The sequence below is a fragment of the Argiope bruennichi genome, chromosome 5 (assembly GCF_947563725.1).
Source record: "Argiope bruennichi chromosome 5, qqArgBrue1.1, whole genome shotgun sequence".
NCBI lineage: Eukaryota > Metazoa > Arthropoda > Arachnida > Araneae > Araneidae > Argiope > Argiope bruennichi.
In genome coordinates, this window is record NC_079155.1 from 81,590,483 (window position 1) to 81,616,339 (window position 25,857).

Genomic DNA, 25,857 nt, shown 5'->3' on the forward strand with positions numbered 1-25,857 from the left:
TGTGGATGTAAGGCATTCTCTGACAATCGGAACAATAGACTCGGGTCTATTCTTTTGGAATCAAAAAAGAAAAACATTCAGCAATCAAATTATTCCAAGTATAGCTTTTTCAAGATCACCAGCAATCACGATCAGTGACCTACAGGTTGCATGTATTAGGTCAATAGTCCAAGTGCTTCCGTTTTGTCTAGATAGTGGATGATGTCAGAATCGTCGAAAAATGATCTGGTTAACGTTTGCGTTTAAACGATTATCAGTTGCTTGTCAAAACTCTCGTGAGGGTGAACTTAGGCAATGAAATCCAAAAGGCCACTTTCTCACAGTTTATCTCAAACAAAATGCAGGTATTGTTTATTCCGAAGGACGATTTTATGTACCATCGAATATTAATTCAGTTGTATCTCGGGTATATGCTCTCTTATTGTTGTTATTAAAACTAGTTCCATTTAAAAATGTATCTTCTACATAAACCTATAATTCATTGTCTGTTTATTACAAATTCAAACATGCCAATCTTTAGCAGAGCAGAAATTTAAACATTTTTTATAATCTTCGCATTTATTATTATTATTATTATTTCATTTTTTAAATAAAATTTTTCTCATTTTTTTTTCCATTGTCAATTTTATTTCAAAAAAAGTTTTTTTTTCTTTTATTTTCAAGGGGGAAAAATAAATAATAGAAAAAGAACTGACTGATTACCGATAGTGAAAAGGAGATTCAGTTGAAATAATTATTTAGAGAATTTTATTGAAACTTTCCAAGGTCATGGTAATTTATTAGCTATTTTTTATTTTTACGAATTTTGATATCCTTTAAAAGTTGACCTTACTATAAGTGAGTAACGGTGTCTCAATCCCAATATTTAAAGGATCTTTACTCTCAGTTTATTCTTCGCTACTGCTTTTCATTTGATTTTTTCATTCTTCAATGGCAAGCAAAGAAATTCACCTTCTATAGTTCATGCCACTCTGTTTGCTTCCCATGGACATTTAAAAACTTCATGTATTGATAGTACTTGTTGACTTATTAGAAGGGTGTTTTATCAATTTTGCTGGTAGTAGCCGTCTGAGTGGTTAGTATCCCAAGGACAAAGCAAAGTAGTCACTTCTTGACTTGGTGTTAAAGCTGGTCACTATCCCAGGTGGTGATTCTGAGTACATAGATTCCGGTTAGGAGTAAGGTAAGTGCCGAGGCGGGGAATGCTCAGAGCCTGAGACTACTTTCCCTTACTGGGCTTCGTGTTAGATGATGCCGTTGAGCTTGAGTTTTTAATTGTGCCATCCCTATTAGAACAAAATTTCTAATAACATTGTTACGGTATTGACAGGTATTAAGAAAAGCATCGTGGTGATATCACACAATATCTTGTGTTAATAGGCAAATGAGAAAACGGAAGCCTCGTCCCTTCAGGGGGATAACAAATTGAATCCAATTTTTCAAAATCAACCAATTTGCAGCTTTCTCATGTCACACATAAGATATCATATATAGAAAGATATTTTCCATGGTGTTTCAGTTTAAAACGCTTCGAGACCCAATTCCACAGATGAACCGTCTTGTAAGGGGGTCTGTTGCAGGTTAAATCCGTCATGCCAAACGTCCTCCCGCTGATGTGGTGTGGAGTGGGGGGATGGGGGGTGCCATCTCAGGTGTCCTCCTCGTCATCTGACCGCGGTTCAGAATTACGAGGTCCGTCCTAAAAATAGCCCTAGTGTTGCTTTACAACGGGACGTTAATATAACTTAACTCAGTTTAAAATGCCATAAGTAATGTACTAGGTGAGGTCAAGTTTACGAAAAAAAGATTGTTGATAGTAGTTCATTCGCCAAAAGCTAAACTAATTTTGAAAGGACGAGGGACTTTTTAAAAAAATTATGTAACAGTTATTTCTCATCTCACTTCCAAAGGAGTCATCGCTACCAGTGAGTTACGGAATGAATTCATTGAAAAAGTACTCAAAAGTAATCATGGAGTGAATATTTTCAATGAAAATAATCAGGGTCATGTGCGGCTTATCACGCTACGGACAACAAGCTCTAGAACAATAAACACTTTATTTTGACATTCGATTTTGATTAATTACCTGAATATATTAACGCGGTATACATATGTTTTTCTGTCAGATCTTAAATCTCAGGCCTAGAATTTTCAATCTATTAAAAAAAATCATAAAAGAAGGGCCATTTTTGACCATTTATTCGGAAAATATGTTTGTCTATAATTGAATATGCTTTCAAATATGTCCTATATATATTTTCCATTAAAAGAAAAGTTCCTTTTTGTTTTCTAAATCTAGATCGCATATTTCAACTATGCGCATTCTTTTACTTTCACGTCATAACGGAAACTAACAGTCACGATGCTTTTCTTTTAAGCCATCTTCTCAAAAAGCTGCACACATAATTCGAATCTTAAAATTCCTTCTTCACTTGACCTTCTAAGAGACCTGGCTTTAGTCCACTTCAGATCCAGAACAATGAAAGGCTGGTATTGTTCAGTACCACAGTTGCAAAATAATTTATGTATCCTGCCTTTCAGGTAAAATGTTCTTTATTTGGGCACAGCAAACAAGAGAATCGAGTTGTTTGCCATCGGTAAAGAAATACTTGATCGAGAGTATGAAGTGTCATTTATTCGACGGATGTAGAAAAAGTAGTTCATCTACATTAATACCTCTCTATATCTCAATTCGTTTCCCTACTTCCCCCTCCTATTGTTTTCTTTTGATCTTCAAAATCGATGCTCCGATTACAACGAAAGCTTGATTATAGAAAGATTCGTGCAAATTGAAAGCTTTTTAAATGTTCCCCCCTTTCACGACACCTCTTTGTCAACAACAGTGAGGGGAGAAAAAATGTGCAGAATGAAGGGGGGGGAGTGTGGAATTCCTTCTCTCTAACCCAAATTACTTCTACATCAGAAAATATTATACATCTACATTACGACCCCAAAAATTAAATAGCTAAACAGAGCATAAGTCTTGTTAACAGAACAAAAAACAGAGGACATATATGTGTTTTGGCTGCTCATGACTTCTTAGATGTCCGAGCAATTTCACCATTTCCCGCGTTCTCATAATCAGAGAGATATATAACAGCGCTGAAAAAGTGATATCTGCAATTTCATGGATTTCATCCTGCTATGCAAATGCAAAGAAACTTCCAACCAGTATACAATAAAAGAGCCTTGAAAGAGAATTGATGTGCACCACTTGGTTCGACATATAAGAAACAAACTTATCGATAAAGATTTTTTAAAGAGTAATTGAGGGTAGATATATTGAACATTTGCGAGTTAAAGGTTCCCACGAAATTCATTATCTTGACTTGTGTACTCTCATGCTTAACTAAAAAATTTTGCATAATATACTGGGATTTTTTTTCGCCATTTTGTGCTCACTCAGTATATAAATAAGGAAGTCGTCCATACTGTTTGCCATTTTTTTTTTAAAATCGCATGCAAGCATAACAGACTTGTATTGGAACAATTATCACAAGTTTGTCAATTAAAATTTCAATTAAAGAAACCCAAATATTAAATTACAGAATAAGTGTAACCATAAAATCCATTTCGAATAGTTTCTTATGGAATTATGGAAAACAAAGGAAAAAGAATATAAAATGAAATCTGCTATCCCAAAATTCATGTTATCATGTGAGAACATTTTTTTCGATGAATTGGTTGGAGCTAGAAAGCGATATTTGAAACTCAGAATCGAAACGGAGACGTTTTGCGTTGAATGTTGTGATTCAGAATCTAAATGGAAACGTTCTGTGTTTGAAAGTTGAGTGTTGCAGATTGTGGGAATCTGCAACACACTGCATACGTTCACGCTTTCTTCGTTCCCGTTGTAAAGCTATTTTACGTTCATGTTTAATTCGATCAGCTTCCAGTTTTAAATTTTCATCATTCGTTTTTGTTGATTGAAGGTTTAGCTCTTTCGGCCCTGTTTGCTTTTTGGTTCCCTTTCTTTTTTCTTTGCAAGGCTTCATCGGGAGAAAGCTTACGACGCCTCATTTATGATTAATTCATTGCTTACGCGATTTCAACCCCCCCCTCCCCTTAACCAAAACAACATCCTATTCTTTTTCCGTTTCTCGGCTTCTAATGCCGTATGCGACGTAAATGTGGTATCGTTCGATAGAGGACATCGAATAGAGTGTATCGATGCCAGTCCTAAAAAGTTTTTGCAAAAACGAGGTCGAAAATTCAAATTTTTACAACTTTGACACCTCCGACTCACTCGGAATAGAACGTGAAACTCGTTACATGCATTTCGGCGAGTACTATCCAACGATACGAACAAACGCAATGTAGCTCGAATTTGTAAATTTCTAGACACAATCTCGGACCCTATCGAGACCCGAATTTCGGTAAAAATGTTATTTGACTCTATTTATCGAGACGAGTGTTTAGACGGGTCGCATTCGTCTCTACGTTGCATAGAAGCCAAGATATAACAACTTCCTATCTGACCGAAAGTGACATCATCAACATCCTGAGTCCCATAAGAACCCTATGGTATCGAACCGACTAATATTAAGCAAAATCCGCACTACGCATGTGCAATTAATCCAAAATTTTGGGGGCTTAGAGCACCCCCGGGAGTACTTCTGAAAACCTCATGTCTCTAACATATGTAGTTTACGAGATATAACGAAAACCATCTGTGCATGCGCAGTAGATGAATCCATGGGAGTAACCCCGTAGGATTATTATGGTGAAAACCCTGTCTCTAACAGCAGGCCAACCTTTTAAAAACACATCTGCTTTCAAAGAAACATACATAATAATAATGCAGTATTGGTAAAAGCATGTGAAGATGAATATTGCCATTTATGCTTTATTCATTGCCTTCGAGTTTCAATTATTAGTTGCCTTCAATTATTCACAACCCCGTAACGAAAACAACATCATGTTCTCACATGATAAAAAGGAATTTTCTTTAACCAGGTACTGTGAAAAGTGTAAATTATGCAAATTCAAAAGCCTACTAACAATAACAGAAGATCATATAGAACATAGCATTTATGCAATAAAGCGATTAATACCTCGTATGAACATGGACGTTTCAGAAAGATTATATATTTTTTTAATATGTGCGCTAATAAAGCAGCAGGCTTGACACATTCCCAGTTATCAGATTAAATTTCAATTGAATATCGATTCATTTTATAAACTTTAACTCCATGAAGCAAAATCAACTATCACATTGCAATTATTTTTCATTTGAAAATTCATTATTACAATGATTAACTCTCTGGCTGCATAATTCTTTAAATTCATTATTTAGATGCGATGTGTACAAATAAGTTCAAATATTTTTCACAGAAAGTGAACTGATACTACACGTTATAGGATATTAATACAATATAAATCTGTAATTGTAAAAATAAGCACTCTAAACTGTGAAAAACGCAGGATACAACAGAAAATAGACTGATTGCCAAACCAAGAAATACACAGCTGGAGTTTTAACTGTTAGCTTAGATTATAAATTTATGGTAATTTTATTTATTAGGATGCTAAATTATTATTTAAAAAGGAATAAAATAAAATTAAAAAAAAAGAATCGACAAATGTTATTAAATTAATCAAGCCCTTTAACATTATTGACAAAAATTCCTTTTATACAGAATTTTTATCCTGTTCCTCTTCAATGATCCTTTGCATCACTGCAGAGAATGACAGGAGTACTTAAAATAAAAGCTTCAACTAATAGCATAAAGTTAATATAAGTTACAAATTGCAGTCTTAAAATATCCAATACTGATAACAAATTTATATTAATAATTTAATACTTAAATAACCTTTTAACAATTTCATTACCACTAGATGACAATTGCATAATTAAAATATGCTCCATATTAAACAAAACAGAAAAATAAGTCAAACATCTGAAAGCAACATATACTTTGACTTTATTATGTAAAAAAAAACCAAACAAACATCATAACGGGCGATTTTATCACATTTGTGTCACAGGGGTTCAGTTAGACATTTTACAGAGGATTTCAAATAGCTTTTGAAGTATATCTTGCATTACACAGAGGAAGATATTTGTGCTCCAGAAAGAAGGGTCTATATGTGTACTTGACTTGAAAGGCTTCCTCGTTTTATCAATGCAAAAATATATAACAAGTGATTATCAACAACACAATTAGAAATTTTCAGTGTTTTCTAAGAAAACACAACATAACAAATTTAAATATCAGCTGCTTTTTAAAAGTAACTACAAACAAATAGAATATTTAAAAAACAAAACAAAAGTAATCCTTAGTACAAATTTTTTAATATAGTATTTATAAGCATTTTGCCATATAAAAATGGATGAAATATTGAAAATCAGGCTTTAACCTTTAACGTTGTGCACGGAAAGTCATAGAAATATGTTCCACATTTCTTTTTTTTTTTAAAATTGCCATGGCAAACAGACAAGAAAGCTAAACTTTTCATTCTTTTGAGGATTACTTGTAAAATACTTTAGTAAGACATAGTTAATGTTTGTTGATCATAAATTAATTTTATTGAAATTCATGAATTTTATTTCAACTAACATTAAAAGAGTAACATTCCATCACATAATTCAAAATTTGTTAAGATACCTAAGAAAGAATTTTAAAAAATACATGACATTTTAAAATTATTTAAATTTTTCTTGACTGGCTCAAATTTTGTAAGAATTACAGCACAGTTTTAATAGGCCAAATTCATTGATTCAGGTTTTAAAGTTGTATTGTTAAAATTTTGAAATGTCCAGATTATATAACAATTCAAATGGCTCTTTTTTTATATTATCAAAAAAACTGAATTCATACTGCAATTTCAGCATTGGATAGATACTGCTAATATGTTTTGGTAGAATAGCTCAGACAAATCAAATATTAATAACAGCTACCAATAGAGGCCCCAACTATTGCAGAATAATAATCACATTAATGACAAAGTTCCACATCTTTTTTTTAAACATAAAAAAGCACCATAAAGATAAGGGGACGATAGAAATTATTTTCTTTTCTAACTTTGAAAAAATAAATATTTTAAAAAAACCCATTAAAATAATAATTTATGAATAAATATGTTAAAAGGAATCAAATAATTAAATTTATAAAAAGCTGAAACATTAATTAAAAAAAAGAGTGTGGTTGTTTAAAGATATAAAATATTTATAAATAAACAGATATCCAAGAAAACCATATAACCAAATGAGAACAAACAGCGCAATACCAAATATTAATATGCATGTGTGTTCATTGAAAGAAAAAGACATTTGAAAAAGAATTTTGTTTAAATTAATACCAAAATCAAATTTTTTAAAATTTTATTTATACTATTTCTCAACCATAACAATCTCACTATACTGTTTCTTTTATTTTATTAACACTGAGAATTCTCACAGATTACTAATTACACCAGACATTACAACAAAAGAGGGAAAAAGATAGCTTTCTTAACTAAGATGCCATGACAACTTTAAGGTTTATAAGAATATGAAAAAGTGAACCTCATGAAATGCAGTTATGACAGCTTCTAATTACAAATGTATACATTTTTTGAGTGCATTGTTATCAAAACATTAACTACCATACTATTTACCAAGCCTTTTTTTTATGTTTTACATGTTTAGACATGCAACCTTCTTTTTAAAAATCTGGCTTCTTGGTGGATACAAAAATCCACTGCTTTACCTTAACATTAAAGAAAAATTTAGCTTCTTTTTCATTAAATTTTTAATGCTAATGAAGTATAGCATCAACACTTATATAATACAGCAAACTGTACATTCAAACTAACATCTTTTCAATAATAAAAAACTTCCATCTATAAATTTATAAATGTAAATAGATTGTTTCAATGGGAATCTTCTCAATAAAATTAACAAAATCAAACCATTTATTTATAACATATTTACATTAGACATTTTTTTTTGTCTTCATAAATAAGAAGAAAAAAAAAAAATGAAGGAACTGGAATTGAAATAAAAACAAAAAAGTTGCAGATTTTTCCTCCATATGTAGCTATAGAGTGAATATGTTGGTACTTAAAACTTACAAACAATGGAAATGCATGTAGCCAAAAGAATTGCCTCATCTATAGTTTACGGAATGCTTATCTTTCGGTACATCTCTAATGCCTGTGCATGTACAACAAATAACATTTATTGGTGGCATACATACAAAAATATGTATATCCACATAATCACTCACATAAAACGCTAGCACACAATATAATTTCACATTCATTCTCTCATTCACCCATTTAGAACTAATCACTATGTTTGAATAATAAATTAATTCTTCTTTAAAAAGATGTCGACGTCTTCCCTTCTTTAGTGGTCAGAACACTGGGTATGATAACACATTAAGCAGAATGCAAGTTAAACAGTGATCCTTTCCTAAAGGCTGCAAACATCATCCGGGATTCGATTGAGTGTTAGATGAGACACTTTCTGCTCGGGTAGTTCCTGACTGACTAGATCGGCTGCTGAGAGAGCGACTGTCAGGACACTTTTTGGTGAGAAGCGACTGGGTCGCGAGCTCTTCAGAGTAATAGTGTGGAGTATTGAGGTAGTCTTTAAGCCTTCGCGGTAGAGGCAGATAGTCTATTAGGTCCCTCCGCAGAGTTTTCAAAATTATAAACCTGAAAAAAAAAGAAAAGAAAAGAAAAAAAAAAAAAAAACATGTTGTTAAGCATTACCTCTTAAACACTTCAGCCAGAACAGTAAATATAAAAGGAATTTAAAATTAGTTAACTATACCATTTTTTTGTTTTGTTTAATGACTATTTTAGGACACTTTTTCTTAATTAAAATTATCAAATAATTATCAGAAAAAAATGGATTTTTATTATATGAATCCCTGCTTTATATTCAACAAAAATTGATATTAATTTGAATATATTTTACAGTATTGAACATATTATAACAGTTTTAATATTTTTATGTTAAAGCATTATGATATCTTTAAGATGAAAAAGCAACATTCATTTAATGTTATTTATGCAATTATACCTATTAACACTAAATGCAGAAACATGTATCACTCTTGTTTATTGTCTTTTGGTGCATCTGAAGCCAAACTATTAAAATTAATGTTATAAAACTTCACAAATATAATTTGAAGAATGGGAACAAACACCTCAAAAGAATTAAAATCTTGAATTAGTTCAAATTAATCAAAAATAAAGCGAAATTTTGGTGTCTTAACTTCTGTAAATATTATCTCGCATATAGATAGTTACCACTTAAAATTCAAACACTCCACTTTTCAATGATATGTTTAATTGTGCATTATTTCCTAAATTTTAGCGAATTTTTAAAAATATTTCTAGTACAATTTGTACAAATAATTTGACTTTCTGAAATTTAAGTCAACATCAAACCTTTAAATCATTTTTTTTTCTATTGAAAAGGATTATATTATTAACTTTTTAAAAGCATGAAATTTACTTAACCCTTAAGGTGTACATACACATTTCAAGATTTTTTTTTTAATTTTAACTTTAAAAATCCATTTTTTTTCACAGTAGGTCATTAATATATGTTTAAACTAATTTCAGTGAGAAAAAACCATGTTACACTAATTATTAATTAATTAAATAATATTTAATGAGCTAATTAGAATATTTTTTGAAACATGATAAAGCAAATTCTAATTTGTACAGACACACAATTCTAGTTGGAAATTATGCCTAATATTAGTCTTCATGTTGTCTGCCTCAATCAAGTTATAAAAATATATAGTTTTTTTTAAACAATTTTTTCATCAACAATGAATAGGAAAAGCAAGATTTTTTCTGTATTTTTAACTTTTAAATAGCTATCAAAAATTTGTTCCAATAAATATAACTTTGATTGAGGCACAAAACATCCGCTATTTCGTACAGATTATTTTGATATATAAATAACAGCATTTGGTTAATTTCTTGTTGAGTTATGATTGTTTGAATGAAGCAACATAGTGGAAAAATATCATTCTTCATAAAATGAGTTTTAAAAAATCCGTAACTAGAGTTTTTAATGAAAGTACCTCAAGAAAAATAGTTATAACTCGAGAAATATTTCAAATATTGACAACATCTTGGTATCGTTTGAAAGCTAAAGGATCAGAAAACATTATTAAGCAATAAAAAATATTTGGTATTTTGAATGATTTTCGAAGTTTCAAGTGTGTACATACACCTTAGGCAATGAAAAGAACAGTATGCAATTTTATAGATTATGAATATCAGATTTTCTATCTTTCACAGACTTTAAACAGAAGATAAATTTTATTTCAGGGTTAGACTTTTCAAGTCATACTAAGTGTACATAAACTGTTTAGGAGATTTTCATAACTCCTCTACGTACAGATACTTTTAGTTGTACTTTTCATAAACAAATGCCAATTCTCCTTATTTTGAGACTCAAAAATAATAAATAACTAGACATTAATTTATGTATTTATTTACTCAACATATATATTTATTACTAATTTGTAAAAACTTGATAAATTCAATAATCCATTCTTTAAAAAAAATTCTAATGTCACAATACATTTTCTTAAAAATTTTGTGAAAATAAAAATGTATAAATTAAGGCTAGGAAATGAATTTTAAATACAAATATTTGTCATTATCCAAAAAAAGTTTTTAATATAAAGCACAAAAAAAATAATTCTCATTTTAAAAATGTTTATATATAAATATCCAATTCAAGAGTGTATAAAAACAATTTTAAGATGCATGGCCAAAAAGAAGAAACTTTTGAAATTTAACATCAATTTATTTTACACAGGACACATTTTATGTACAAAGGAAAAACGAAAAGACAATGCATCAGTTTACATTGCGATACTAAAGCAAAAGAGTGAGAAATTTTTTTCTTCAGCGATTTTACTACGAGGTACCGACAGGGATTTCTTTGCTACATGTGATTCAGTCAAGGGAATCTTAAGCATCTTTTAAAGAGACTTGCAGGTGTTAAGGATTTTTATCCCTTAGTTTCCAGCATGGGAACAACAGTCAGAAATTTTGTTATGCATGTATTAGAAATAAATAAAGTAGGAATTGAACCCAGGAAATAAAACATTTTAAAATGAAAGTAAATTAAGATATCATTACACATATATTATGTATATATACATACACATTATATATACATGTATATGAAATATCAAATGAGAGTCAAAAGTACAACTTAAAACTGATTGTATTCAGAATTCTTTTTTATTTTAATATTGAAATAAAGATTTAACTTGAGTAAATTTTTCAAAAGAGTCTTTGAGGAATTTTATTTATAGATAAAAAAAAATTACATTGTCCTACATCAGATATTCACAAACTTGTTTTCATTTGTTAATATGTAGATTTGTTATATTTGAGAAAGCAATTAATGCCCCAATCATTTAAAATATAAAAAAATAAGAATAAAACTTTGAGTAAAATCTTTACTTTTAAAATTATTTGAACTTATATTTTTTAAAAGAATATTAAAAGGTTCTTTTAAAATTAAATAAAGACAATGAATTAATATACTACCTTTTAAAAAATTCTATAGCTTTTAATAAATGAAAATATTAAGAATTTTCATCTGTTCTGGAGTTTTATGAGAAAATGTAACAATAGAGCAGTTATTCAATTAAAAAAATTTAATACTGAATAATGTGTAGCAATTAAATGATTATGGGCTGTAAGAATTTCTCATAATGGTAAAACAAAGCTTAACCAGAGAAAGATTATTTTTAAAACACAAGCCAACATTTTATCTCTCTCACTCACTCACGCACACACACTAGCTAATTAACCTATCTACACCTATATTAAAATATATAAAAGTATGTGTTTGCTAATTATACACTTAACTGTTAATTTCTACACTTATTATTAATGAAAGTTATTATTAATCATGTTCTTATTCAGTTTAGTTCATAATAATGCTAAGCAAACTATTAACCATTTCAAAACACAAATCATTTCTTAGTTGATTAATAAGCTTGATTAGAAATATTGTATTGTTTATATAAAGTTTTATTTCATATTGAGCCTAGTTTTTTCAAATACAATCAGCAGGATTCACTTCTTTTAAGAAATATTTGTCCCTTTGCTCCTTAATCAAAAATCTATTTTCGAACATTCACAATTCACTTTTCTATGTCAGAAATGATGCGTGTTTATGGGAAGGGAATATATATATAATTGCAGTTAGGAATTAATATTAAATAAGTATATGGAAATTATAAAATGAAAGAAAAGATTTTAATATTTGTTTTAGAAAATTTTTTAGAAAGTTTGGAAAAATCAAAAAAGTATTTTTACATTCAACTAATTCTACGATTTTGTGCCTCCTTCAATATTAGTCACTATTATCAAGAGGTAATGGTGGCCAATGCATTCTAATATTGTCCTAAAAATATTATAGAAATAAACAGTGGCTTAAATTTTATCACTACTCTAAGTGGGGGAAAAAAATGAGAAGCATCAAAGAAAAATACAATTAAATTTTTTTTAAGGCATTTATTGCTATTCAATTTTACTTGTCATTTATAATTGGTTATTTAAAAATGCTATTATCTGATAAAATAAGTATATATATTTTTGGGAAACTCAAGTTTCATTTTTGTTTGTTTATTTTAAATTTTAAAAAATGGAAGTAAATCCACTTTGTTACTTAAATGAAAACACAATTTTTGTAAATCGACAACAAGCATACAAAATGTCAATGTTGTATTAAAAAAAGTTCAAGATAAGAAAGACCTTTCCAGAATATGTGAAAATGTCCGAAATATTAAAAGATGTAATAGTATAAAAATTATTTCCATTAATTTAAATGGCACTTTAATAGAACTAGAGGAATTTATTTTTAAATAAAAACTATACATTTAAAAATAAAAAGGTATATTATCTGTCAAGAAAGATTGACACACACACACACACACACACACACACACACACACACACACACACACACACACAATGATATCGCTTTATCTAATTTAAATCTTTGTTAATTTCATAAATTTTATCCTAATTTAGCATGTATTAACTATATTTTAAAATATCCTCATAATTTCTAATCCAATTACAACTTTTTTATTTAATTCCACATGCACTCTATAAAATGACTGATGATAATAATGACTAAAATGAATGATATTGACTGATGCTCCACTAATCGGTTTGTACAAATTATGGCTTCTGGGATGAAAAAAAGAGAAGTTAAATTCCAAAAGTTTCCTCTTGGCCAAACATCTGCTAAAATATGTTTACATATATGCATGAAAAAAGGAAATAAAATAATTTTTTAACTAATAGACAGATCCAAATTAACTTTTTTTTTTTTTTAAATCAACAAGTAAAATGCCTTAACTGTCATATTATAAATCATTAGCAAATGCTTTTTCACATATAACAAAATGTTTCTTATATATATGTAAAGTTATATGGTTGCATTAGAATAAATGAAAGTCTGCACTACAAAATATTATGCAGTTAAGAATTTTTAAATTATTTGATTTGGTTAGTCAAGGAAAAAGTTTTCATTACTTTATTATATGAAGAAACACTTTAACCACACAGCTGCTGAACTTAAGCAAGCTTTACTTACCTACACATGTGCTGCAGTGATTGAACTTGTTTGAAGCGCGAAACAGGATGTAGAAGCTGAACCCTCATGGGCCCCAGAATAGGTCTTCGATGTAAGAAAAACAGATATCGACCACTTCGAGAATGGGCTACTGCACTGTCTATGAAATCTACTATTGTGTTGCTACGAAATTTTTGTAGGCAACCAAAACTAAAATTACCTAAAAGTGATAAAATATAAAAATCATTACACTGCACACTAAGTAGATATTTTATATAGATATATAGAAGAAAAAAAAATTAGAATGTGAATTAGATGAGACAAAATACTTTTGATATAATTTACATTTAAAAATAAGGAAAGGGATTAAAATATTTTAGTTTTGATGATTAAAGCTTTTCTTAAAAATGCATATGCTTCTTCTACAACAGTCATCTCAGCCCTCTAACATTTATTCTCATGAAAAGTTACGAAATAAACAATACTTAATTTCCTTCCTATATTTTATCCGAGATAGAAGAAATAGAACTTTAACAAATGATACAAAAATCTTTCCACTCAAATATTGTGCCAATTTATCACTGTAATGCAAGTCACTAAATCTTTAACATTGTATACAATATAAACATTTAATTAAATGTTTAATATTAATTTTTTCAATAAAATTAAAATTTGAAGGAGCAACAAGACAATGTGAAGTAAAAAAACTACTAATTAATATTCAATGTTTATACTTTAAAAACATTTGCAAATTATAAAAATACGTAATTTTATAAATAAAATAAATATTAGTACTCCGATTACAAGCTTAAAAGATAATATAAGTATATGGAGAAATTTACTTACAAAGAGCTTTTAAAAGTAGAAAATTAAAAAGAAATACATTGAGTTGAAATTCAATCTAAAAAAGTATTGTTAAGTCTTCACTGAATGAATAGTAACGATTTTCAAGATTAGCAATACCACAGTGAAATCCAATAAAACACACAACTGAATCATAAAAGTATGTTTATTTTAAATGTTTTAGTTAATTTAAATGTGAAATATTCCTATGGTAAGACTAAACATTCAAGAAAGGATTCAGAAATGGATGATTTTGGGATGTCAATATATGATTCTCTCTCTCTTTTCAGTAACTATAAAATTAAAAAACACCCTATGCATTTTTTTAAATGTTTTTTTTCTGTGGAAAATTGAAAATATCCACACTGTTTAATATCTTTATTTCTATTTACAATTGGAAGATTTTTAAGAAATAAATGATTTTTTTTATGACTCAACAAAATTCCTAACATACATATGTCTAAAGAAATAAAAATTCTCTTTGCACATTTAATGAAAATAAATTTACTTTTTAACTACTTTTATATGGTAATTATATGCTTTACATCCGTCACTTAACATAAAATAATAACAAATAATCATGAAACCTGATGAAAATTGGGTTTTTCTCTTTATTATTTGGACTTCAATATGGCAAAATGCAATTTAATAAAGGCATTATTTTTGAAATCTTTTTGCTTGTTATCTGTACTATATAATTAAACGTGCAAGGATTTTGTATCTGTTATGTTTCATAAATATCGTCATATATATTGATATTTTTGAAATTTCTAATAACACCTTTAATACAAAAAATGCCAAACATAACTCAAATTCAAATCATGCATACTCTTTTCCCTTCAAACAATTTAAATGTAGTAACAAATATATGTATTGAATCGCCCCGATTTACAAGTTTATTAAATGCAGTATTATTTTTTTTAAATACCAAATTAATTTAATTTAATTTTATTGTTTTTTTTATGGTGCACGGGCCAATGCTGGCCAAACTAAACATTGAGAATAGTCCTGTATTGCTAAATTTAGAAGAAAAATAAAATAAAGCTTTTAAAATAGAAAGGCCATTTTAATTCTTTTGCTATGCACCTACTTTTTTTTCCCTTCATTTTAAACATACCACAGTTTATTCAAGCATGTACTAATTAATTTCAATGGTGACTTTTGTGAATTAATATATTTTTATGGAAGAAATTCAATTTTTTGTAAAGAAAAATTTACAAAATTATATAAAAAGGGGAAAAAAATCCAAGATAAATTTCAAGTAAATAAAATGTACTATAAAACATTTGCTGTTATACAATAATTAAAGTACTTGTACTATATATTTTTTATAGCCAGAGTTCAACATAATTTATTTTTGCATTTACAAGTATTATTAAGTATATAATGTGACTGCCTTACAGAAAAATATTAAATTTATTCAAACTTTTCATACAATCTATAAAATCAATAATTGATCATACATCACAGCTAAAGTGTAGTATAATATTTTAGCTTGGCCAACCAAGTTATTTTAGTTTGTATACAGAAAGATGCAGATTCCTTCAAATTGTTATACAATTTTTATTAAAAATACCTTACAACAATCATTTCTTTTATTAAAAGTGCATTTCTATATAAGCTGAGAATTTATGGAACATTTCGTACAGCTAAACTACTGGGATCAACTTATATACGCGCCCACTAATCCAATAAAAAAACAAGTACATTTTTGGGGCCTGGTCGCAAGCAACAAGTCACTAAATATTGCCAAATATAGCACATTTTATATCAAAAATATTTATTTCTTATGAATTTTTTTAATTAATGAAATAAATAATAATAATAATTCTTTTTGTAGAAACAAGTTGCTTATTTTAGAAAATGTCCATTATTGATTTGCTGTACTGTACGGAAGATTTATGCAAAAATGACAAGCAGCTGTGCTGCTAGAATTTTCTGCGAACATTATGACCTATAATTTGACATTTTATTCTATAAAAATTTCTTTTCTCATTCCTCTTTCAAACAAAAAATAAGATTAGCACTAATTATTTAATGGACAGTAAATGAAGGAGGGGAGGGGGGAACAGATAGTCATGGCTCAGATAGTTGCCAGACTGAAAGATATAGCCATCGGTGCCAAGAAATTTAGTTTAGAGTAGCTTGATTAGAAAATATTCCACCTATTTCATCTGCTAGGTACTACTTTCGCTCTCATGACAACATGTTTGGTAGTTACCAAAATTATTATTTTTAAACTTTGGTCAATATACAGATTTTGAATGTTTGACTAAATAGAAAAATACACTCTTGGCTTGTACCTTGATAGATATATATGGAAGTATATGGTATTTCTCCGCTTTATGAATTTTTTTTGTATTATGAAATTATTTTGAATAAAAAAATAAAATTAAATTATAATAAGATATTGACAAACACTGTTCAGAATTTTTTCTGGAAAAACATGCAATAAATTATAGATTACATGCAATAATGCATGCAAAACAAGGAATAATTATAGAAATGTCCCCCCTTCTTCAAAATTACTATTAAATTAAATACATTACCATGAAATCTAAGGAAACTATCCTTTTATAATTAAAATTTTTTTTAGGAAGATGACAAAAAAGATATCAAAATATTTAAACATAGTTACGTCTTTTAAAAATAAAAATATTTATTATTAGCAACAAAGAGAACTATACAAAAGAGATATTTACCATGATCATGCTCTATCCTGACATGCCTCACTAAACCATTCAACTTAAATGTTAAGCTGAAAATATAATGCTCATCAGAGCTATCTCGAACAACAAATGATCCATCTGGCTCACCAGCAAGCAATTTTTCAGCAGTTTCTCCACTAATGGGACCCCAATACCAGCCACACTGCAAAAAAATTTAAGATACAGTTAGAAATAATAATCCACCATCATATATAAGAGTAAACTCAAGAGCTTATTTTTGACAGAAATCTGTACTGTAAACATTTTCGTCAAATCTCTCCGACAAACACTTTAGAGCACAAGGTTGATTTTAGTCAAGATTTTGGTAACAATTCAAATAAATTTTTATTAATGTTTCCATATTATTAATTTTATTTCTTTGCCCAAGTTGCCAGATAATTCTTAATGAAATTTTGCATAATTCTTTAATAGTTATTGATAACTTCTCAGTTTTTGAAAAACTAACATAACTGATAATCTCAGTGTAATTAAAAATAAAGCTATAGGACAATAATAGAATTTTGTTAATTATAATAATTTATGCAAAAGTCCTACGATTAAACTATTATATATTAATAAATGTTTTCATTTCTTCACACAATGGCAAATGCAAAAATTAAATACATTGTTGCTTTTGCTTTCTCGCACATTCTTCAACAGCTGATTTGATGCACAATAACTGTACCTCTGTTAATTTTTCAAATCTTGCTCGTAAATCCCAAAATAGTAAGAGACTGTTTTTAGTAAAGCTTAGAGAAAAATAGCTAATTTTTAATTAATGAAAGAGATGAAAATTTTTATCCTAAAGCAGCAACAGCTATATTAGTGCATAATAAAACAGTTAATCTGTCAAAAAATATGCATAAAATGACTGAATTAATTTGGCAAAAGCTAAATTATAAGAGGGATATTCTTTTAGAGAATTATACTGCAACTTTGAATTAAAATTTCCTGAAATTCTAGAAGAAACTGTAATAAAAATTTAAAAAAAAGAAAGAAAAGAAAAGCATAAAAATAAAGAAATTATGTATCTTTAAGTTCATTTTCTTGAGTTAAGAGAAAGGGGGGAGGAGACAAAAATGCTATCTTTTGCAGTGAATTAAACAAAGACAAGTGATACAAGTGTCGGTATCATCTTCTTTAATCGCATGCCATTGATAAATATAGCCAATATATGGACATTGCATCATTTAACAATTAATCAATCACAGGCATGCAGCTAATACACAAATCATCCTTGCTTTCTACACACAAAGAACTCAAAAGCAAATATATTAATGTAACAAAATTAGAGAAATAAAAATTATGAAAATAAACCCAAATACAGAAGACAAATACTCAATGAGAAAGAAAATAATTTAAAGAGCATGCACGTGAAAAGGAGCAAAATATATAACATAAATGCTATGAAGGTTCAATAATGCAATTTTAAAAGCACTGTAAAATTATATCTTGATAAAGTGGAATATTACAGTTAAAACATGGAGTAAATGGTTAAGAAAAATTTTAAATTTTTATATTATATATACATACACACACACACTACTTGCAGAGGAAAAAATAACACAATTAAGAACCTGGTATTTGAAAAGAAAGCAACTATTTTTCCTTTTATTTTTTTTTTGGCTAACACATCCTACAAAAAATGCTGCATTTCTCTTATGAAGTTTCAATCAATTAATTCCTATTGAAATATCAATCCATATTGAATAACAATTTTTATATTATATATGAAGTTAAATTACAAAACTGCATAACCTCTTCAAAATGATTATAGTATTATATATAAAATAAAATCTAAAAATAACAAAAGTTATCAAACTTAAAATCTTTTCTTAAAAGACTACCTATTTCTTCCGACACATTTACATTTTTTGAAATAACAAAATGTATAAACTGTAAGTAATATAATATTTGTCAGGTAAGCAATAAGAATTTTTAAAATTTTTTATCTGATAACAATTTTTTTTCACCAATTATCAATTTGCCTATACAAAATTCAATACTTACAAATAAAATTTCCGCAATGAATTGATTGGTTTTAGCAATATTTAAGAATTTTTTTTCTATGCGTTATTCAATTTATTATAACATTCATATCAATACATTCAATTTTTTTATGAATACCATAAAAATGTATTGAAATTTGCAGTGTTAATTCTGCATATTATTATATATATATATATTTCCAATCACACTGTTATTTATTAACATGCTTTTTTGAATTTAGCAAAAAATAATTAACTTTTCTATTATGATGCTATTTAAAATAATTTATGTTATTTTTGTGAGAAAGATACTGTTAACTATTTCATGACATATGATATTTAAAATGATAAACCATTTAGAAAAATAAATGTAAGTTTCAACTTGTAATCAATAGAAACATACATCTTTTACTCTTTCAATGCTGGCTGCATAATCCATCTTCCTTCTCACAAAGTCTTCTTGAGATTCCCTTTCATATAATTGAGATTGACATGCACCTATTGTCCATTGTTCATCATCTTCAGCCCCATCCCATTCAGCAACCCTATTTACTGGAAGGGGTGGAAGGGCACGGTTTGTAAAAGGACTTGTATTAGGACTAGATTTTTTATTGCTTGAACTGTTTGATGTTGCAGGCAATTCATCTTCAGATTTTGAAACAGGCAGAGCCAAATTTTTCTTGATGCCAAAGAAATTATTAAATGCACTTTTGATAAAGACAGGGAAACTTTTTCTTTGATATTTAGCATCAGTCTCAGTTTTGTTCTGAGATGACCCATGCTTATCTTCTCTTTTGCATTTTTTCTGCCTTAAGTAAGATGTGAAAAATCCTGTTGAGGATTTGCCCTCGCTAGATGGAACACTTTTAGATGATCTTGCATATAATGCTCGCTTTTCTTGAGGATTGAGAGTTTGGAGAGAAGTATGAACTTCTTCTAAAGTCATATGAATTGGCTCACTATTAGGATCATAATGGGATTGCTGACTTTGTGATGCCTCACTTTTACTGAAGATCTCCCAAGGCATGCTGAAGCGCTTAGCTCTCGTCTTTGGGCTTTCTGTTTCAGTAGTGGAACTACTACTCAGATGCGATGACTTACTACTGGATGTTTTGCAGCTTGATTCAATATGCTCTTTTTCAACATTTCTTCTAGTCAGAGTGCGCTCCTTACGTGTAAGGGTATCCACATCAGACAGACTTGATCTATGGCCAGATGTTTCACTAAAAAGACAAGAATTGGATGTAGGAAAATTGGAAGCCGTGGCAACAGATAATTGAGAAGTGGTGTGCCTTGCCAATGGCTCAGATGGTGGCATATCTAAAGACCTGCTAAAAAAATAATGCATTCCTTCATTTTGTGAAAGACTACTAGATGGACGTTCATGAAAAGCAGATAGTCTGTCATGATGTTGTCCGATCACAGCAACGACATGTTGACTGTGCAGCGATTCTATGCTGCTATGATAGTCCCTGTTTGGATTGATCGGAGGTCTGACAGCCTTTGGTTTCAGCACAGTGGTATATTTGGACCTTTCATTCTGACATCTCTCCGATTTACACATGCCAATGTGACACAAGCAAGGACTATCTCTCTGATCGTCAGAATAAGATTCTTCCGTCTCACAAATTGGCGATTTCTTCTCATCAGGTAATTTAACAGAGAGATGATATTCTTCAGCTGCCACAGACACATTGGATGGTACATAATATGCACTAAGAGTTTCGTCACTATACGTAGCATCAAACACCTTTTCATCTGAAGACTCTGTTTCTGTATCTGGTTTGCAATGCAGATCGTAATCATCTTCACTATTCACTTCCCCTTCAGCATAAATTACATGGTCCTTGCATTCACGAATTGATGAAAGTGTACCACTCCATTTAACATCTTGGGAACAGTGAGCACAGTCAACACAGTTTCTACAACGAATATAATGCACTTTATGACAAGTGAGACATTCTCCAAATTCCACATGGCTTCTGCCATTTTTATCATTGTCATTATCATTTGGATCATCACTATTTCTAGACAAACATATACTGAAGGCTGATATTTGGCCTTTAAAACTGTCTAATTTTTTGTCATCACACATGCTCTTTGATAATTGACTGCCAGATTTGACCCAAGAAGCATCTGAAGAGAAAAAAGTGCAAGCATGTTCTGAACCACATTCATTGTCACTTTCAGAATGTCCATCACCAACACTTGGTACTGATTTTTTATCATATGGAGATTCATTAAAATCTGAATCATCAGTTGATTTTTTTGGTGATTTGGGGCTTGTTGATTCTGATTCATCAAAGTTGAGTGCTGTGGTCCCATCACTAAACATTTTACTTCTCCATGAGCTTAAAATTATATCTTTTGAAGGTGAAGGTAACACAGTTTGAAGTAAAGATGGTCTATTGTTCTCGCCTTCAAATCCACTGTCTGTGCTCATATTGGGTGATTTTACTGATTCTGTTGTGTCCGAGGGTGTGTTGATTGAAACAGGAGGAGCTTGAGAAGGGCATAATGATTGGTTGACAGATTTTAAGGGCAGAGAAGCTGGCTTAACTGTTTCTTCCATGTTATGATTTTCCCTTCCAGATATGTAAGATAAAGTTAAAAAGTAAGGCCATGAACATGGGCAACAGCTAACAGTACTAACTTTCATGATGTTGAAGTCTGAAAGTTATGTGTTTACTATGAGGGTGTTTGGAAGCTGTAAAATATAAAACCAACATGTTAGTCCTCCTGGTGAAATCAGGTGTGGTTTCAGCATGGATGACTAATTTTTTCCGAACTTTGAAGCAAAGTGCATTACAAAACATCTTTTTCCTATAAGCATTGCACTTCACAACTCAATCATTTTAGAACCTGGAGAAAGAAAAAAAAAAAGGCATATCAATCTTTACCCACTATTATTTATACGAATATCAAATTAAAAATACATGAATATGATCTGATAAATTTAAATTACATCAACCAGGGTTTAAACATTACTTTTTAAAAAGCTGTTGCTTTGAAATTTACCAACATTTTTTTAAGTGCTAAAGAAACCAAGCAAATCATTTTTTTTTTATGTGATGAGTATTACTAGAAAAAAAAATCTAAATCGTTCTTAAAAAATTAAAACACAAGAATAATAATAAATAAAATTGAAAGTAAATTTCAAGAGAATGCAAAATATTTAAATTGCAACAATATAATTTTTTTTTAGTTTATAGTTATTATATATGTATAAAGCTACTTTGACTACATCCAATAGCTTCTTGATTTAGTTATTTTTCAGTCAGCAAATTTCAAAAATGTGAACACTTTTATTCAACTGTGAAATTAATTATTCAAAATGTAGAGCATTTCTTCAAAAATGAATCTGCATTTATAATAACTTAACTGTCCATAAAATGTCTATTCACTAGACATTAAATCTAAAAAGAAACTATTAGATTTTCTATTTGATGAAAAATACAAAAACCTTTTTTTTTTAAGCCTGTGCCTTTTAATATCTTGAATCTGATGAACTTACCTAATTTTTTCCCCTCTCTTTTAGAGGCTATCTTCAAATTAAGTTCTGAAGATACATAATTTGATTAATTATGAAATTCTCAAAAAAAAATACCTTTCTAACATTTTACAGAAGAAATTGTAGAATATTCTTTTCACTTAAAGATAACTGAAATTACTAATAGTACTTTCATGTATTATTATTTTGGCACGGTGCCAAATACTATAAAAATTCTCAGGGATAATGAACATGGTTTTAAATTTTCTAAAGCACAATACAAAAAACCTATTTGAAATTGTTATTAAGTTTTAAAAGGAAATCATTTTTTTAAAATTTTAGAATGCTTATTATTTGTTGACAAATGTACAACTTAAATCTGCACACAAGTAAATATAACAATTCTTAAAAATTTTGATTTAAAATTCTATATTGTCATTACATTTCAAAATTAAGAGATAAGAAATCATAAAATTTCTCAAAATTGAAAGTTTACTATATTAAAACCCTTTGCCCTCGAGGCCATTTTTGTGCCGACAAATCAGCAACTCGAGACATTTTGTAGAGAGCGCTCTAAGTGAATTTCTTACCTCTAACTTAAAATGATTTTACACACAATTTGCATATAAATTTTTTTATTAAAATACTTTATCAATCTAAAAACCTATACACAATATTTCAAATGTCTGCCGAGTTTTTTTTTTTTAAATAGTTATTGTTGTTTATTGAATTTCTGCACTAAATAAAATGGTGAGCGAAAGTCACCTTATAAAGGCAAAGGGTTAAACATTCATAATGCAGCTTACTATACTAATTCTATATCACAAATTTAAATATCTAAAGACTCGTCATTTATATGTTTCTTTCAATACATAAAAAAAAAAATCTTCTAATTTTTATTATTAATGTTTCAAATATACGATTAGGAGCAAAAGCAGATAAGTAGAAAATTAGTTTAAAAGTAGTGAAAGAAAACTTTAAAATAATAATAGCTACCAAAAATATTACTCAGTTAAATTAAGTAGAAAATATTAATAATAAACCTTTTACTTTTAAACAGTCCAAGGAGCGAAAGAACAATTGGATGTTTCTATAATGACCTACTCCTTGTTCTTTCTGTCTCATGTCTCCGACAGAAATTTCTGATCAGTACAAGGTACTGCAATTCAGACAGCCACAAACAAACCACAGCTGCTTAGCTGTAAAGTACAAAATTTAACAAATGTCGAGATTGTTTCACATTGCAGTAAATGTAAAATATTAGCACAATATTATTTTAAAAGTACCGCAATGCCTTAAAAATATTTTTAAGGTAAATAATTAAAAAATAAAGCCAGCAAAAAATTTATAAAATTTATCTACTTTATTTAACTAAACAATATAAAATTTCATTTTGTTATACAAATATATGTATGCAGTTATTGATTTTCAATTCTAAACTAACTTTAAGGAATCTAATAACATTTCAATCTATTTTAAAGATTTTGACTTCATATAGGAAAATAACATTGTTATTTAAAAACAATAAAAAATAAAGACACGTTAAAAAAAATCAGCATTATCAATTAAGAAAATTAATTCAAATTCAATTTTCACTATATTCTACAATATATGTTATATAGTAATAAGAAGAAAGAATCTAGCTTGGAAGAAAAAAATGCAGTAACTGAACTAGTGATTCAAAAAATTTTAAAAACATTTATTCCCAACAATATCCAATTTAACACTTCTAAATATATAATTTAAATTAAATAATCAATGCTTAACATATTATTAAATTTTTTTTTAAAAAGTAAGAATATTTAACAAATTACTGTGATTTGTCATTGCTTACAGATAGCAAATTAATGTTATAGACATACAAAAACAAAATGCACTCATTTAAATACAAAAATGATTATTAACAACATTAATCTGCAAGTAAAAGCACATTACAAGACACACACACAAAAATTACATATGAAATATGCTTTAATAAATTTTGATTCAGTATTAATGAATCCAGAGATTTACAGGTTCATTGAATTATAAACTAAAAGAAATATCGAAAAATTCATGAAATTTTGATAAGGTTTCTTGATTTATGAATTGAACTGTATAACGAAAATACAGTTTTACGTTAGAATAACAAAGGATATACGAAAAAAATCAAATTTGATTTTATAATGTCAGTGTCCATTTCAAAATAATGATACTGTTATTATAAACTAATAATTAGCTTTAAAAAAAATCAAGATTACGAACATGAAATCGTAACATCAGTGACTCTTAATGCATTAGAGTTATTAAATAAAAAAGCTTTCCTTTAAAACGAAACCACGCTTCGTTAAAAACCAAAACTAACGCATTTTCAAATTGGCAAATCAATTTATGACTTTTGAATACTTTAATTATTCAACTATGCTGTTAAAATTTATTTTATGCATCCTTTAAAAAAATAAACTCTGAACACGCGAAAAAAAATCGAGAATGACAGTTAAAGAACCCTACAGATTCGTGTTTTTAATAAGGAAAGTTAATACAGGGAAACCTTTCTTTTACTAACTTTAGCCCTAAAGTTATATGCTTAAGCTAACACAATTATAAGTTTTTTTATTACTATTCCTAAAGCTTACGTTTATAAATACAAAGAGAATTAATTAAGTCTATTATATAGAGACCGCGAATGTTATGAGAAATCTCTTCATCAAACAAGAATCAAATAGACATATTATAGCCGCATTCTTTTAAGATCTTGGAAATAAATATATACTTAATCTAGAAACTACCATAAATCCCTTGAGATCTGAAACTATTGAATACAGTGCATATAATGAGAAAAATAAAATAAATGCTAATTCAGATATTATTCCAAAAATACTTTTACTCATTGAACAAAAATTACGCAAGATCGCTAATGAACTTTTAAAAAAATCGTCAATAGTAGATATATAAACAAACATACTTAAACAAAATGACAGATATATCTTTAGGGCAGTGATAATTCAACATTTTAAGATTCCTTTCCACTAATAAGACAGGTCTAGTAACGCTTTACTCAGAACATCAATATCCGCCATTAATAAGCACGGGCTGATCCACTTTTCGTTTCGTATTCGTCGTATGGTAGTATCAATGACAAATGCACATGCATGAAAAATTTTTGCTCTAAGATAAAATAATGCACAAAATACAAGAAACACTTTTTTTAAAAAATTAGAACATTCATTATTTAAAAGATATTGAAGAAAAACCTTTTTTTTTATTTTGTATAAAAAAATACAT

General features: G+C 28.6%; 1 protein-coding gene across 2 annotated transcripts; it reads right to left on the reverse strand.

Moving 5' to 3' along the window:
- Positions 1–5,907: 5,907 nt before the first annotated feature.
- On the reverse strand, positions 5,908–25,702 carry LOC129968774 (uncharacterized). 2 transcript variants are annotated; one of them, XM_056083011.1, is made up of 6 exons: positions 25,538–25,702; positions 23,644–23,792; positions 19,507–21,965; positions 17,110–17,278; positions 13,586–13,784; positions 5,908–8,643 (listed from the first exon to the last, which is right to left on the reverse strand). In XM_056083011.1, the coding sequence occupies exons 3-6, from the start codon at positions 21,760–21,762 to the stop codon at positions 8,415–8,417; spliced, it is 2,853 nt and encodes a 950-aa protein (XP_055938986.1). In that variant the 5' UTR covers positions 21,763–21,965; positions 23,644–23,792; positions 25,538–25,702; the 3' UTR covers positions 5,908–8,414. The 2 variants fall into 2 exon arrangements, with proteins under 2 accessions (XP_055938986.1, XP_055938985.1); XM_056083010.1 differs by lacking the exon at positions 23,644–23,792.
- Between the last annotated feature and the right edge of the window lie 155 nt (positions 25,703–25,857).